Consider the following 17,008-nt stretch of genomic DNA (forward strand, 5'->3'; position numbering starts at 1 on the left):
ATGTTCTCACCACAACAAGGTAGAGACCCGGGTCAAAGTCCCAACCACACAATGCATGTGAGGTGTCCAGAGGAAAGAAAAGCTGTTCGTGAGATAGTTGTTTTGTTTATGTAAGCATTAAACTCCTCTGAGGTAGGTGTATGGTGGAAAGCAGTCTCGTATTGCCAGACCTATCTTCACAGCAGTGTGGAGTAAGTGGAAAGTGATGAAAACTCAAATAATTTGAAGATCACCAAACCAAGAGAGGTTACCCGAGGTAAGATTCTAATTTCAAACTGTAGTGCATGTTGAAAGCTAGGCTGCAGTGTGGACATTTTTAGGGGTTTAAATTAAAGTCCTAAATATGGTCAGGTAGTGTACAAAATGCAGCCTATTTAAAGTGTACACTGTTTTTTGGCGCTTGATAAAACCAGCTTTTGTTGCCAGCAGTCCTGCTTTGACATTAATCCACCTTCCACGCCCACCTGGCGCTGCATGCACCTGCAGGCGGTCGGTAAGTAGCCTAGCATCTCAACTGATTAGCCTGTGTAGCTGATATTAAATAAACTCAAAATAAAACAGCCAGTCAATGTGTTTCCCTTTGAGAAGCACACGGATTTGCGTTTAAGTCCTCGTGTATGTCGCATATAGTGCAGTAGGCCTACATGTGAAACAGAGGCACAGGTGGCTAAAGTTACCTGCCGTGGCTCTCAGACGGAAAGTCTCTTTGTTGTCAAGCTCAACTTCAAAGGCTTGAAATGTGTCCGTGATGTCTGTGTGAAACAAAATCCAGAGGACCCGGCTGCAGCTGCCCCCCCCCCCCCCACAAAAAACAGAGAGGCGCATGCTCAGCTGTGGGAAGCAGGACAACAATCATCTGTCTGCTTCATTGCTGTAATGTTGTTTAGCAAAATAAAATCGGGGTGGGCTAAGAACTTTTAAAGGTAGAGTCAGCATTTTACATTTTAAATCCATGCATTTATTTTTGTATTGTATTAACGTCTTTTTTTAAAGCCCTGGAGGTGTTTGTTAACTGAGTCTTTTTCACATTAAATTATTTTGTCGATGCTTGTCTTGTCACCATTGATGATGTTGCTGTTAAGATTGTTAAAAAGTGATTACTACATCAGTACTTCAATTATGTTTGGTTTTACAAGGCTCATGCTTAATATATTTCCAACCAAATGGCTTTTGAGCCGACTTGCTAAACCTGATACAAAGTGAACTGTCTGGCTCAATCAAACTGTGCCTCTCTGTGATGTAATTATAACTGTTCAAAGCATTCTTTGTTCAGTGACCCCTTTATTTGCTGGGCTGCTGTTTCTTCAGGAGCACATTTGATTTGGTGGCTTTACAATGCTTGAGAAACCCTGTTTTCTCAGGAGTGTCTGAGGGAAGTTTTGTTACTTTTTAAAGTTGTGACTGTAATCCCGGCATAATGAGTGTATGTTGACATGGACGCAGTGTTGCAAAACTGACTTAGTCTCAGCCGGCTGCAGCTGAATGCAGGAATAGATCTCTGCAGATATATTGCACAAGATATGTACAACCTTAAACCGTAAACACAGAAATGTGAGTGCATTTACTAATGCTATATTCAACTTGTTGAAAGAAAATAATTTGGGCTAGGGTGTTTCCATGACCTTTGACCTCAGTCTGTCTTTATAGTACTCACATGCTTGTGCTTTACTTACATTGGAGGCTCTTTGTGATCATTTTGCCTCTCTTTATACTGTTGCTGCTCATTCTCTTGAATTCATAGGAAACACCTGCTGCCCAAATCGGCAGTAATGTAACAGAAAATAACCCAAGAAAAAGAAAAGTATTTTGTTTGTGAACCCCCTGTGCAGCTAGGATTTAATATGTAACAGAGATTTGTCATGACTCAGGAGTCAGGCCACTACTGAGGAAGCCAAAATCCAACCTGGTGGCATGAGATGAGCCAGGTCACATTGTCATATGAAATATAAGATATGTAAACAAACTTATATAATGGTCTTTAGTTTTGCAACCAGATTTTATTGATCAATCAATCAATCTGTAAATTTCTTTAAATTACTCAATCAATCGGTCTATGAAATGGCAGAAAATAGTTTTAAAAAAATGCCCATTGCTATTTCTCAAAACCCAAAGTGCTGCAAAACATGAAAAAGCTGCAAATCCTCACATTTGAGAAGCTGGATCATAGGACATTTGGCCATGTTGCTTTGTAAATGACTTAATGATGAATAAATGATAAAAATGTCAGTGATGACATTACTTACTTCATTTTCTGTTGCTTACCCAATCACACCTAATCACTGGCACAAATGTTGGTTGATGGGAAAGTAGGAGAAACACAAATTTGCTGTAACATCCAGTAGTGCAATACATTGTGCTATCTTTGTTTTAAATGAGAAAGTGATGATTTGAAAAAATGTACCGTTGTAAGTTGGTTGATATTCTGAAGTATATTTTACTTTGTAAGTCCAGACAAGGAGAGCTGTCCACGTTTATTGTTGGATATTATTTGTGCCAAAAGACACTTTTGGTCTGGAAAAAAAAACCTCTATGAAATTCTTTCCTCAGGGCAGTGTGACTATACCTATTGTTAAATCCATTTCATTCACATATCAGCTACCCATATCATGTTGAAAATATTGATTTACCGCTCTATTATTGTGATCTTTATCAGTCGTTTACAGGATGACTTTTGTACTATTTGGAAATCACCTGTTGTCACATTTCCAATAAACCATGTTAATCTTTTAAACAACATATTAAAATAACTTGATACCAGTAGAGAAAATTAAAGATGTCTCTATTTGGTTTCCACATGAATATGCCTTTGTTAGACATCTTTATCTTAATTTATCTGCTGAAGACACAGTACTGGGTTGAATGAACCCTTCCTTGATCCTTATCAAGCTGAAGGTGCAGAGTTATGAAGTGAGGGGAGGTGTCGTCTGACTGGCTATCCTGAAAACATGCAATCTTTCCATCCGGCTTTATTTGGTTCCATTTGGTAACCTTTCTCAAATGTAACTGATCCGTGACTGAGGGAAACAACATGAGAATTCCCCTGTTATCAATGTGGAAATCGGCTCTGATAGGAAAGGCTCATCCCTCCTAGCTACCCACACAGTCCTATCTGGAGTTTTATAACTCTGCACATCTGACCCCTTCAACCATCAGCCACAGGTCCTATAACATAACCCCAAAAGTAGATGTAATCCCAGTAAGCCGCAGGTGGCCTTCCAGATTGGCTGCCCAGATCTCCACATTTTCCCTCCTTTCACACCCCTCTCACTCTCTCCCCAGGGTCCCAGTGTGGTGGTAGCCCTCAGCTGAAATAGGGCCTTTGCAGGGTGGAGGCAGCACACTGCAGCAAGGATTTGTCACATTACTCTCAGCTCCACTGTGGGATACGGGCACCTGAATACAGGCTGTGAGGGAGAGTAACAAGAGTGAGAGTAAAACTAGACCAAACACAGGACAAGGACGCCTCTGCAGCAGCAACATAATCCAACTTTGGGAACTTGGGAAATACTTTTATCTCTTGAGTCAAGGGGATCCCAGCTGTGTGTTGCCAGAGATTGTCGTTAAAAGTACTCCAGTCTCTTTTGTAAGACTTTGGACCTAAAAAAGAGACCGCACGATGGATAAGGATGCTCTACTGGACTATGAGTACCCAGACCTGGATCCTTTGCCATCCAAAATTGAAGCAGAGTAAGTACATTTTTACTGTCTTTCTAAAGATTAAGATTAATACTCTTAGGCCTTAAAGTCCATTTATTTTGGTTTTGTATGTTTTTATTGTTTGTCTAAAACTCATAAACTCAATAAAACTCATAAAAAAATTCAGTCTGTCCATTATTTAACATTTATTAGTAGTTCTTCAAACCTAACAATTTTGCAGTGAGATACAGCTCATTGATATATTATGTGACACTTGGCACACTACAGTGCCAGTGTGTGGGCTTGTTTTTGTTCAGTACACTTGTCATATTACAGTGGAGGCCATCTCATTTTTATGGTTTGAGAATGAAGGTTGTGTAGGTTTTTTTCCAAGGAAAAGTATGACAGTATGAACAAAACGTAAGTGCATTCTACCCAAAATAACTAATTATTTTAAGCCACAAAAAGTAAAGCTGTAATAAATGGTACCATGCACAGTTGGACATAAGAGACCCAAAGCTGATAATGATGATCTTTCTATCTCACAATGCAATAGGGCGCATGCAGTATTTCCAGTTCTTTTTGGGAAGTTTCTTACACTTAAATTGCATTTTCATATATACATTGGCACAGAGTGATTAATAGAAAGAATATTGATATTTAATATTGGCTTCAGATGAACGCTATGACAGAAATACGATTGAACAAGTGTCATTTATCACCAGCCACCGTGTTGAGCTAATAAACTATCTGGCTGTCGTGTAAATATGTTGAGTTGTGGTCTGAAAAGCTTTTGTGTTGCCACAACTGTAGCTCATTATATTATAGCTAGCTGATTTGTAAACACTAAAATGTCCTTCTGCACCTCCTCTGCTCTGACTCTGGAAATGTAACATTGCCTTAAATTTAGAAATGGTCTGCTCTCTGATTGCCAAGTTACAAATCCACACATTGTTTGGACAGGTAAGAGACTGTTGTGAAAAATGTCAAAACATCCATTCTGGAAGCTGCCATCTCTATGCTCACAGACCACACAGTATGTATGTATAAGTCTCCCAACCTAGAATAGCCTTCTCTGAATATCAGAGTTGTAATAACTACCCCATGACCAGGCATTCCTGCTATTCCAGTGTACAGGAACATGAGCATTGGCATTTGTTTTTTTTCCTGTCACGCTGATACCAATCCGTTTAAATGCAAATCTCTGGTGCAGGATTTCAGCTACAAAGTTTCCAGCTACAAATGGTCCTGACAGTGACGTCTGAAAGGTTTAGTGAGGTGTGAGTCTGCTCAGTGACTCAAATCCTTGTGTCTTAAGTTTGATTGTTTTGCTTATGTGTGAATGTTTTGTTCCCTTTTTTAGAACAATCCCTCCATGTGACCCTACTGCTGATGACAGGCTCTACCACATATGCATCACTGCGATATCTGTAAGTCTGCTTTCCTGTTGGATTAATGTGACGCAACATTACGCTGTCCTGTCATTTGCTGTCATTCATTCACTGGGTTTATGATATCACACTTTTGTGCCGCAGAGATATGATGGTTTACTTTCCTTTGATAAAGTTATGCAAGGTTTGGCTGTCAAAGTCAGTTTGACTGGCTGTTAGTTAGCAGGATATCTCAAAAGGTTGTGAAATTTTTTTTATGAAACATAGTGAACAAAGGGCCCTAGTTCAAGGACCATATGAAATTTGATCCAGATCCAGGTGTGGATCAGAGGCACACTGAACAATTCAAATTACGAAATATGTCTCTTTGCCGATCATTATGATTGATTTCATTACTTTTTGATGGAGATCCTGACCCAAAAATGATGACTTAATATATCTAATATAAAATATATTTGCTCTCAAGTGATTTCCAGTTACATCACACAAATCAAGTACCGGTAAAACAAATGAAAAATGAATGATACTATTTGAGTGCAGAAGATTTACCAATTTAGCCCTAAGGCCATATTGGTAAATACTGTCACTCAACAAATATGAGATCCAGTAATGTTCACTACCATTACCATTTTGCTAATTAAAGCTATAGTGCATCGTTTCTGTCGTCCCCATGAGGAATTATAAGTAATGACAACAAAACTGTTGGCACGTCCACATGATACAAGCCTTCCGTGATCGTGCACAGCCCCCACCCCTCCTCCACGCAGTTACTAGTAGCCAAGGAGCACACAGAGGATTAAAAAAACATGATGGACTCTTCAGAAGAGGTAATTATCTTCACTCGAGTTTCTGCACGCAAAAGAGCTGATAGTCTTAATTAGCTTTGTAGCAACTCATTTGGCAATGGCTTGAATGTAATGGACATTCATTAATATCAAAAAGTTCCGCACTAAAGCTTTAACGCACATACTATTGCCATGTTTTCCTTATGATGTTCCTTGGTATTCACTTTCTCTTCTTCTGGTGTCTGATGATGGTGAATAATGATGGTAGTTGGTCCAGACTGTCCCAATTTAGAGCAAGGCAGTCTTCCCATCCTTGTGTTTCCTAAACGTGTCACAGGTCATGAAAGGTCATTGAACTCTCACTGGTCAATGATCCTGACTGATGACAATTCATTCAGACCACATCCATGGGGAGCACTAATGAGACATCGGGGTTTGGCCTTTTGTGGCATCAACTCATTTTTAGTGTGAAGCAGGGTGAGGTCTGAACCCTGGGGGAACCCACAGCTGCATGCTACTCTGCAGATAAGGCTAACTGATGTATCTTCTCCCCGTAGCTCGTTGTCATGCTGATCCTCGCAATCTTAGCCAGACGCACAAAGGTGGGCGACAGACAGACAGGACTCCCAGGTTTACTCAGGTGAGGCTGTATCTTATCTTTTATCTCTTCCTTCTTGAATGCCAGTAAACACCATGCTTAAATGTGAAATCAGTTAGCTGCTTGCTTTTATAGGACCGATACTAGTAGCTTTGCATTGTCTAACTCAGGGTTTCTCAAACTTTTATCAATAATGTACCCCCTTTGAAATATTTTTTCAGCCAAGTACCCCCTGATCAGTGCAAAAACAGTTTTGATAAAAAAGAAATGCCTATATAAAGAGGCACAATACAGCGCTGTGCCATCAGTGTCAACAACATTGTAACTGAAAAACACTTAAATGCTACATTTCAAATGTTTAGAATCCATAACTGAAGTAATTCATTGTTATAAGTATAATTATTTTAGGAATTATGCATGACTGAAATTTTTTAAATTAACATTTTTTTAAAAATGTCACTTTCCCCCTGCAGTACCCAAATTTGCATACAATTCACATCACTATTGTCCAAAACATACGGCAGATTCATAGATTGATTTCCTATTTACCTGGCAGTTATTGGCTTCCATTCATTTCAGTGTGTTATGATTCATATGCAAACACTTACAGTCGGCTGAGTGAACATTCAGCATAAGAGATAACTACACAGGGAGCTATTGCATTTACATGTTGTCAGAACATAAATATGGAAACATAGTTGTTGAGAACTGTTAGTTCATCATTTTATAATTTATAAATTTGTCATTTCTTAAGTAAAGGATGACTGTTGTTTTCCAAAAGCACTGGAACACACCAGCAAGGAAAAGTTTTTAAAGCAGTGTCTACTTGCAACTAAATTATAATGGCACAAATGTTGTCGGCACTAATTTAATCTTTCGACTGGCTGATGTACCCTCGAGCAATTAGCCCCCAAATCTGCTCCAGTGGAGCTGCTCAGTGGCCAACAGATAAAACAGTGGTCATACAGGGTAACTTCTAGGTGTGAATGTGTGTAATTGTGGGTTTTTGGAGGTGGGCGCTGATTAGAGCTTTCAAGCTCAGTGAACCTTTCCTGGATTAATTGAGGTGGAAAACTGTGATGGATTTTCCTATCTCAAGCAAGTTTCAAGCCTCGTAGTGACATGAATGGAAGCCAAGGGTAGCCTGGAAAGTAGAAAACCACACAGAAATATCTTTAAGTGAGTTAGTTAGTTTGTAGTTTGTGGGCTAAAACTTTTTTTAAAGTGTGTCATTTCTGCCTAATACAGTAACTGTTTCATCCAAATGTGAGGCTGGTAACATGTGAGCTCTAAATACCTGCTGCTTGATTTCACAGTCCGGTCAACTTCCTGGACCATACGCAACACAAGGGCCTTGCAGTGGCTGTGTTTGGAGTGCTCTTGTGCAAACTGTGGGGCCTGATCATATCGCCAAACCCCCTCCCCTTCATAACAGACACAGAGAATAAACGTGAGGAGGTCATTTTGGTTCTTCCTGCACTAGCATCAACCTATCTGCATTTACTTTTTACACTGACAAAAAAAAAAATCTTCTATAGCCACTTTTTAATGTTTATCTGAGTAGTTAAGATTTGTCACTGCCCCTCTTTTGAACAAGTGGATAAAGGAAAGGTTCAGTTAAAAGAGTAGACAGCATCAAATTTATAGACATAAATATTTTCTTGTTAAATATCTGTGTGTGTGTGTGTGTGTCTGTGTGTCTGTGTGTCTGTCTGTGTGTGTGTGTGTGTGTGTGTGTGTGTGTTTGTTTGTTATGTAATTGGATTATTTTGTTTTCATGTGTCTCTGTTTTCGACTAAGCTTTACAAGAAGCTTTTTTTTCTAAAAATTAAATTACAAAAAACTGACTGTGAGGAGTCTGTTCCCTGCTACTTTACACAATCTCCAAAATGTAAAAGGTTCAGCAGAGTAGAGAATATAGTGGCAATGCAGCAGAGTTAAATCTTAAACCATGCATAGGAATATTTTTTTTTGTGGTAAAAGCGAAGCAGAATTAGTTGTCAAAGTTTTAAACTTGTGTCACTTGCTTCAGTAAATCACAAATTAGGATATATTGCTTTTGATGCTCCAGGTCTTCACACACTTTTGTTGTATTTGCAGAGAACTGGGTGATTCTGGGAGTCTTCTACTACCCCGCGCTATACTACCCTCTCCTGGCATGTGGTACTTTACATAATAAAGTTGGCTATGTACTTGGTAGCCTCTTGTCATGGACGCACTTTGTTGTTCTGGTGTGGCAGAAAATTGACTGTCCCAAAACACCTCTGGTAAGCAAAAATGGCATCTTACTGCTTTTATGAGACATCAATATATTCATGAGGAATAACGTGATTTATATTGTCTAAATTGTCACAGAATTAACCTTCACTTTCTTTGTAATGTTTCATCTGTCTGAGTTTTAAGGATTATTTCAAAGACAACTGATTTGTTCTGGTCTGGAAACCCAATAATTACCAAACAAAGCTGGTCTGTGGTATATCTGTATGCAACAGATGTGATTTGAGAAGATGAATATCAGGCTTTTCAGATGGATTCATGGACATGTGGTTGAAGCTTTCCACCTCACTCAATCCCCAGATTTTGTGCCACATCCACATTGTTGGGTTTTCTGTGCCATGAATGTCTGACTCAAAACAATTAGTTTCACTGTCTGTTGGTCTTAATCAAGAGGCTTTGTCACAGTTAATCAGTTTAGTGTGTGTCAGTAAAAGAAAGACATCCATGCTTTGAATGGTTTGTCTCTTCTTTTTTTTTTTTTAAATAGTAGCGATGACTGTCTTTTTATCCCACCATGAGCTGGCGCACACCAAATGCTGCAGGGAGCATTTGAGCTGATCTGCATGACTAAGCTTAACATAAAGACAATATAATACATTTTACTAAATATTATATTTAGTATAATGTCTTTCTAAGTCTCCTCTCTAGATTCTCCCACCACAACACACAAAGCCATTTGTTTGTTTTAACATGTTTTCCTAGTGTGTCACTCCAAAACAAGTTGCTAGGTGATTAAAAGTCTTCTTTTATTCCTTTTGCAGATACACAAACACTACTCCCTTTTCTCCAGCCTGCCCCAGATAGCTTGTTTGGCATTCCTTAGTTTCCAGTATCCCCTTTTTCTATTCAAGGGCTTAAAGGGCACTGAAAAGAACAATGTTACAGAGGTAAGTTTTTATCTAAGTGCAGTTCCTTTACCATGTCTGCTTCAGGTTTGTTGTACAGGCTTTACTGTACTAATTGTTTGGCCTGCTTACATAACAAACTTGATACAAGTGTCTGTGTTGATTCGTAGTCTACGTACACATAAGCCTGAACTATTATTAAATCACACTAAGGCGCACATTTCTTCTGAATCTGTGCACGTAAGAGACCTTTATAAGCCACCTCCTAATCAAGGGGCTTATCGTGCTCATACAGTTTAGGCTGAAGGGAAAATGTGAAGTCCAACGCAGCATGCCAGTCTAATCATTTTAAGTAGATTTGACATAACTGGTTTACATTATGTTCTTGATCATATTATGAAAAGGTTGCCTTGTTTTTTCACTGAGAAGGCACAATGCTGTGTTTATCTGATGCTAATTTCAGTATGGGTGTGACAAAGCTGGGGTGAGGCAATTGCCTCGAGTTTGACCCCCCCACACACACACACACACCACAGCAACGTACCTGACACTGTAAATCTGCACAGATTTTTGTGACCCCAATTAATTCAGCTTTGCCACAATATCTTATTTACTACCTACTATTATGATTTAGTTCCTTACATGATTGCTGTCGATTTTTCTATTAGGATCTCAGCAGCAGCTACTATAAAGACTACGTGAAGAAAATGCTCAAGAAGAAGAAGCCCACCAAAATCAGGTGAGAATTGTAGCCTGCTATCCCTAAGACACCTGATTTGCTTCATTGTTACATGTTAGATAGTGTGGAAGAGAGACTATTTAGAGGAAATAGTTTGCTGACCTGTTGCTGCCATTTCTGCAAAGAAGATAATTAATCATATCTGCTGGTCGAACAATTGTAAATATTTCCTCATATAGTCAATGCAAATGGCGTGTCAACGTGTCATGCAGAGGTTGTTTGTGAATGAGCACCAGGAAATAATGAATTTTCTCTTCCATTTGTAGAGAATGTTTGACTCTACCTACATAGAAACACATCTTTTTAAATTTGATGTATTCAAGGATGAGGGCAAAAAGGGCTCATTTATTCACAGATGTTTCCTAATCTCACAGATTCGTTTAATGCATAGTAAATTTGTGCCTCTGTTTACCTTTTACCTCAGCACAGAGACGCCAAAGCTCCCTCAAAGAATAATTGATGCTATGAAGTCATACATTTATACACCAGAGGAAGGTAAACGTGTTGTCTGTGTGATGTCTGGTCATGCCTTCAAGTGTTATGTCTTGTTACACTTTTATAACTACTTTTCTTTTCCGCAGCCTTCCGGTTTCCACTGAAGTTGGCTATATCTGGTGTGGTGTCATTTATTACCCTGTATCAGGTAAGTACCATAGTATTAGACTTTATAATCTAAAACGAAGGAAGTCAGTAGACTCTTAAGTGCTACACACTGTATTGACCCGATAGTAAGTTATTACCAGCAGTGGATGATCCAAATACAGTGCAGGCCAGTTTAATGTCTACGTCTGTAAAAGCTATTGAGTTACCATTCTGGGGTAAGAGTTTTTCCATTACTGAATAAATGTCCTGTTTTTTTAGGTGGGTCTTCTACTGATCTCGTCAGTGCTGCCACCTCTCCAGATCGCCCGTTCGGGAGTCGATGAAGACGTCGCCAACCTATTAGCTAGCTTCAAGATTATGCTGTCTCCAGACAAACATGAAGTGGTCAGAATAGTGGTTTATTATATGTGGTGTGTAGAAGGTGAGTGAAACCATTAGTGATATGAGAGAGATGCAGAATATACATGTATTTATGTAGTTACATCACATTAGAGTCCTAACATTAACATGGACCTCCTCTTATGCTTGTTGCACATTTACTGTATTTGCCATGCTAACTGTCAATGAATGCCCACAGTGAACAATCTGAATGTCGTGTGCTGTTTCTCCTGCAGTGTGCTATATCTCAGCGATGACCCTGTCTGGCTTGGTCAACCTGGCTATGCTCATGCGCTCCATGGTTCTGCATCGGTAGGCCTGAGGAAAAAACAGTGTTATAGCTGTAGATTCCTTATTTTTCTATTCTCTTCCCAAGGTTTCCAAGAATCATGAGCGTGCTTCTCATTCTGGCGCCTTCATTATAATGTAATGGTTCACAGAGGAGTTATTATAACATAATAGAGTACTAATCATCCAGACAGACAGAATAGCATTCACTCTGCGTTAACTGCCACTAGAATTGAAAATGGCTATTAAGATAAGAAATGAAATACTGTGCCATTACCATAAATTACGTCGTATTAAAATAAATGATTTTCCGTGTCGAGTATTGACTTGCATTTCAGCTGTATCCCATGCTAAATTACCTCCTCAATTAACTATGTAATTTGTAAATTTATTGATGAATCACTTTATCTTTGGCATAGTGCTGCATTGTCTTGATTGTGTTTTTGCATCTGTAGGTCAAACCTGAAGGGGCTGTACAGAGGAGATATCTATAATGTTTACAACTGCCAGAGAAGTATCAGGGCTTCGCGGCCAGCACTGGTCTGCTGGATGGGATACACCAGCTTCACTGCAGCTCACATCTGCATTGGTACAGTTATATATTCAATACTAACGGAAAAGACTATAGATTATCCTGTTTTTTTAAACCATATTTCCAGTTTAAATGTTTTGGATCGCTTTTGTTTTATCACTTCAGAAATGCTGCTAAACCTTAGATTTTGTCTATCATATGGTTACTGTAACATACATACTGTACCCCTAAATGTAACAGGTTATGTTTGCACATCAGATAGTGGTAAAACAGTAATGGCAGATAAAAGAAATATCCTCACGTAGGCCAAATAGCCTCAACCAGGCATTCCATGTAAACATTTAATTGCCATATTAATAACACTGTCTGTTCACAACTCATTTTATGTTTGTATGTATGTGTAACAGCAACATTAACTCAGCCAGAATGAAGATTTGTCAGGTTTTTATATGTGGTTCATGAAAGGATACCTCTCAAATTCTGTTTTTGAGGCTTCCAAGATTAAAAAGTTATTGCTCACCCCTCCCTACACTGTGATATGAGGCTGAAGGGGTTTGCAGTATAGATTTGTTGGATGCTAGACAGGGTGTATGCAATGTGGCCCTGAAGCTCTGATCTCTCCCCGGCATGCAGGCATGATCATCCAGACCATGGTGTTCTTCCTCTGCCTTCTGATCGCCGTCTTCCTCATCATCATACCTGTACTGCACGGACAGAATCTGATTCTCTTTCAGATCCTGGGGAGCATGTGGTGAGTGCCGTTACATCTCTCATTCATCAAAATATCCCTGTTTTGGGTACCTCATGAAAGCATGTTGGTCAATGTAGAATTAAGGCCGCTGTCTTACTTCCTGAAAACTTGACACCTGGAACGGTTTTCAATCAGCAGCAACAACATACTCCATGTATGTTGCACAGTAATGGATTTAGATCATATCTTGTTCTGTCAGTTACAAAATGTTTTCTGTGCCTTCTGTCTTTCTTGTATCACAGATGTTTGATTGTTGATTTTCTCCCTTCAGGCCCTTCTGGCTGATGATTCTCTTGGCTGTGTTAGTTCAAAATGTCACAGGCAGGTTTTGCTTTATCAGAAAAACAGCAGGCACACGAGACCTAGACAACAGGTGAGTCACTACATTTGTTGCTATGTATTATCTCATTTTAGGGTTTTACTGTTAGATAATTATTGCCTATCTTACAGGGGTAATCTGTTCCTGCTGACATACCTAATGTTCCCAGTCAACGTTCTGATCGGGGTGCTTCTGGCAGTGTGGCGCATGATCATCACAGCCCTGTTCAACATTGTCCACATGGGACGCATGGATATCAGTCTTCTTAACCGCAATGTAGAGGCATTTGACCCAGGTGAGATGGATATTCTGCACTTCGTACATATGGTGATCAACACAGCCTTAATGTCACTGTCTGGTATGCTGACTAGGCCAAAGCATCAGGTCAAGTTCAATGTCTTCTGCATTGAAAAAAACAAATCATAATATAAAGGATACCTTGGACCCTCTGGGTGCATTTTATGTGTTCAAATATAAAACAACAAGGCATTGCTAGGGAATTCCTTCATTTCCTCCATTTCCTTCATTGCTCAATTATATTTTGCATTTTCATACATTTATTTTCTTCTTAGTCTCAGACACACAATGTTAACATATTCATTGGTATTAACATCATGCTTTTCCCTTTGTAGATGCCACTGTGTTTTTTTTCATTCTCACTGTCGAGGCTTAAAGAGAAGCAATTTCCTATGAGCAAATGCACTTTTACTGATCCCACTTAGAGGCCAGAAATGCGTATCCTATCCACTTTACCCTGCTAGCAGCTCAGTGCAGCTCGTATGATATCTGTATTCTGTGCAGAGCAAGGGACTGTAATTGCATGCCGATCTCTGAAATGGCTGCAGATTCAAGACATCTGTTGTCAGGAAAAGCAGGTGGTTAAAAAGAAAAAAGAAAAAAAAGAAGTGTGATTGTATGGCCCATTATGTGTGATTGCCTCAAAGCCAACATGGGGTGCAGTCCTATGTGTTTATTGCTTTTGCCCAGTCAGAGTGATCTCTCAGCCCCCCCCCTCCCTGTGTCTGTCTGCAGCCTACCGCTGCTATGCTCATTATCTGAAGATTGAGGTGAGCCAGTCGCATCCTGTAATGAAGGCCTTCTGCGGGATGCTGCTGCAGTCCATGGACCAAGAGGAGAGCAATGCTGCACAGAGATCACGGGATGCTGAAGAGGGTCTGTAGCACAAAACTCACATCATAGTCTATACACTTTTCCCAAGTGCTAATGATTCAGCTCACTCTGTGGGTTTAGTGTATTCATACATGTTTTTTATGTTGTTTTTATTGTCAGCAAATCACATGAAAAGACCAAAAACCAACAATATGTTAGTCATTTCCTTAAACCTGCCTGTGGCATTTAATCCCAAACACTTTTAATAGTGCATTTGTTGGGAACTATTTCAATCGCATTTTGCGATAGAAAATAGTCCCCAACAGTGTGTATTAATAAACATGTTGTGCTTCACTGAATATTTACAGCAGCGGGATGGTGTATGTGTGCATGAATGAACTTGTCTGAAGGATCAACTCATTGTTGGTTTTGGTCTTTTCATGACAAAAAAACAAATATAGACTATCGCCAGCCTTATCCTTAAAAAATAAAAGGAAGATTCATATCTACATTAAACGTCAGTGGCATCTTTAATTTCTCCAGAGAGGTTTAGAATTCAGTAGCAGGTCACTGTTTCACATAATCAGATCATAACACTGTCTTGCACGCGCAGAAGAAATGAAAGCTTTAGCAGTTCTGATTTAATATGTCAGGAGCAAATTGAGTCTCACTGTGGAATAATTTACAGTCCTGCTGCTGGTCTCAATCAAATCTGTCATAAACTAATCAGCTGTCATTTATGGCGTGCCCACACTCGCCTGAACCCTCCGCCTCTGTCACCAAGAGACAATGTATGTCCTATAGGTCGTTATACATATTATTCAACCACTGTATCATTTATGTAATTTACACAAAATATGAACAGCTAGGCTAGCTGTAGCAAGCTGGTTGCTGATCTGCAATGAGGGTATTGACTCAAACAGGAGGTGATAGTCACCTTCACGTGTGGTGACAAGAGGACATACATTATAGTATCAAATTATCAGTAAAAATGCATCAGCTGTCATTGGTTGTTATGGAATTCAACTCAGCCTGGTATCTGGTCACAGCTGAGTCCAATTACACATGTGCAGTGGAGATGTTGCTTGTTTGCATCTAGAGAACAATGCATTATCAGAAATAATCTATTGTTTTACAAAGATTAGTTCTGGAGAAGCTGATTACACAGATGAGCTATGCTAATTGCCTGCTTCATATTCATGTAGCCCAAGGGGCTTACGCTTTCAGTGTGTTAATGGCATGGCCAATATGCTTAGAGGATTAGAATATGATTGCTTTCTATTATTACTTTTTCTGTAGTATATAGTTGGTCCTGGGAGGCCTTCAAGTATTTTCTCATTCCAGTTAAGATTTCAAAAAATTGTAACAATAGGACTTATATATGACATACCGTCAGTGCTATCATGATGTCTGAATGTCCTCAGGGATCCAGCTGGTCGATCAAGAGAAGAAACAGCGCCAAGTGTCCAGTGCAAAGAGGGCCCGGAGACACTGGCAGCTCCTCTACACCCTGGTCAACAACCCCTCCTTGGTGGGCACCAGGAAGCACTTCCAGTGTCAGACCACAGAGAGCTTTCTGAATGGAAGCCTCAACCGCAGCGCCAAGGAGGGGAGCAAAAAGGAAGCCGCAACCAAGGAGGCAGAGGCTGTTGCCGGCAACTGAATATGAAAGTGACCCTGATTAAGGATTGATACAAAGTCTCTTCTGGTTTGGGGCGAATTCTACAGTCATTTTGTTTGTCCACACCTACTGAAATAAGTGCACTTAAATAGTTCAGCGCCACATGTCGAGATATTCACCAAGCCTTTCCTGTCTGGAGATTGTGCATCCACTTTGTGCTGTTAATGTTCCCCTTGGTTGTTTATACAGCATGTGAGGGCCACAGTCTCCGGCTGATGGGAAAGCTTGTGTGGCACTGATCTCCCATCTGAACACACTCGTGTGTCATTTTCAACACGTTTATGTGCTTATTTTGGGATAGCACTCGTTTGCTTTATGTTTCAACCTGTAGGTTAATCACATTTGTTTTCTAATATGTTATTATTATCATAGTGCACATAATGCAGATTTGTAAAACACATGCATTCCACTGAAGCATCCCTTTTTAAAGAGTGTATCAATATGTAGAATATTTCACTATTTATGAATTTACAGAATGAGCTCAGACAGGGTAATACATTTATTTTTTTCAATTGTACACATTTTGTGTAATTAACAATAACCTGTGGAATAGGAACTAGCAGACAAATGAAACTGTGTTTTCTGTTTTATTTGTAGATCTTTAAGTCACAAACCACTTGCTGCTACCAGCGTTTTCTTATTCTCTTTTCTGGTTTCTGATATTCACCAACATGACATCTTGTGTGTCTGTATTGACATTTAAAATGCCCACTGTTAAGTGAAAATATGAACACCTTCGAATTTATCTTCTGATTACTGTGAAAATAAAACGGAAAATAAAGTTGCCTCTCTGTTCTCCAAATATTTGGGCTATATTATGGGATATTTCTAGAGTAGGTTAATTTAAAAACATGGTGTCGTGCTGATATGTTGAGCGAAAGCCTGTGCAAAATGAACTGTAGGCTACAGGGCCAAAATAAAGACAAAGGGAGGCTTTGTGTTGATCATCGCTTTCAAACGCAGCAGTTTCTTTCTTTCTCTTCTGCATGAACAAACTCCAAAAACCCAGAGCCAGTCTATTTTTATATATATATATATATATATATATATATATATATATATATATATATATATA

At 39.3% G+C, this 17,008-nt stretch overlaps 1 protein-coding gene across 2 annotated transcripts; it reads left to right on the top strand.

Annotated features, from left to right (window-relative positions):
• Window positions 1-26: 26 nt before the first annotated feature.
• On the top strand, window positions 27-16,718 carry stra6 (signaling receptor and transporter of retinol STRA6). 2 transcript variants are annotated; one of them, XR_004897768.1, is made up of 19 exons: window positions 27-256; window positions 3,280-3,687; window positions 5,000-5,066; window positions 6,370-6,452; window positions 7,727-7,860; window positions 8,511-8,677; window positions 9,449-9,574; window positions 10,201-10,271; window positions 10,696-10,766; window positions 10,853-10,914; window positions 11,133-11,295; window positions 11,489-11,564; window positions 11,996-12,129; window positions 12,706-12,823; window positions 13,095-13,196; window positions 13,274-13,437; window positions 14,175-14,315; window positions 15,677-16,090; window positions 16,123-16,718. XR_004897768.1 is itself a non-coding variant. In XM_031282558.2 (18 exons), the coding sequence occupies exons 2-18, from the start codon at window positions 3,617-3,619 to the stop codon at window positions 15,913-15,915; spliced, it is 1,989 nt and encodes a 662-aa protein (XP_031138418.1). In that variant the 5' UTR covers window positions 27-256; window positions 3,280-3,616; the 3' UTR covers window positions 15,916-16,718. The 2 variants fall into 2 exon arrangements, 1 of the variants encoding a protein (XP_031138418.1); XM_031282558.2 differs by having other exon boundaries at window positions 15,677-16,718.
• The last annotated feature ends 290 nt before the right edge of the window (window positions 16,719-17,008 follow it).

Source organism: Sander lucioperca, chromosome 7 (genome assembly GCF_008315115.2).
Source record: "Sander lucioperca isolate FBNREF2018 chromosome 7, SLUC_FBN_1.2, whole genome shotgun sequence".
NCBI lineage: Eukaryota > Metazoa > Chordata > Actinopteri > Perciformes > Percidae > Sander > Sander lucioperca.

Coding starts and splice junctions, on each gene's coding strand:
- stra6 (XM_031282558.2), top strand. CDS start 3,617: ATGGATAAGGATGCTCTACTGGACTATGAGTACCCAGACCTGGATCCT. Junction 3,688..4,999: donor CCATCCAAAATTGAAGCAGA/GTAAGTACATTT, acceptor TCCCTTTTTTAG/AACAATCCCTCCATGTGACC. Junction 12,824..13,094: donor CAGATCCTGGGGAGCATGTG/GTGAGTGCCGTT, acceptor TTCTCCCTTCAG/GCCCTTCTGGCTGATGATTC.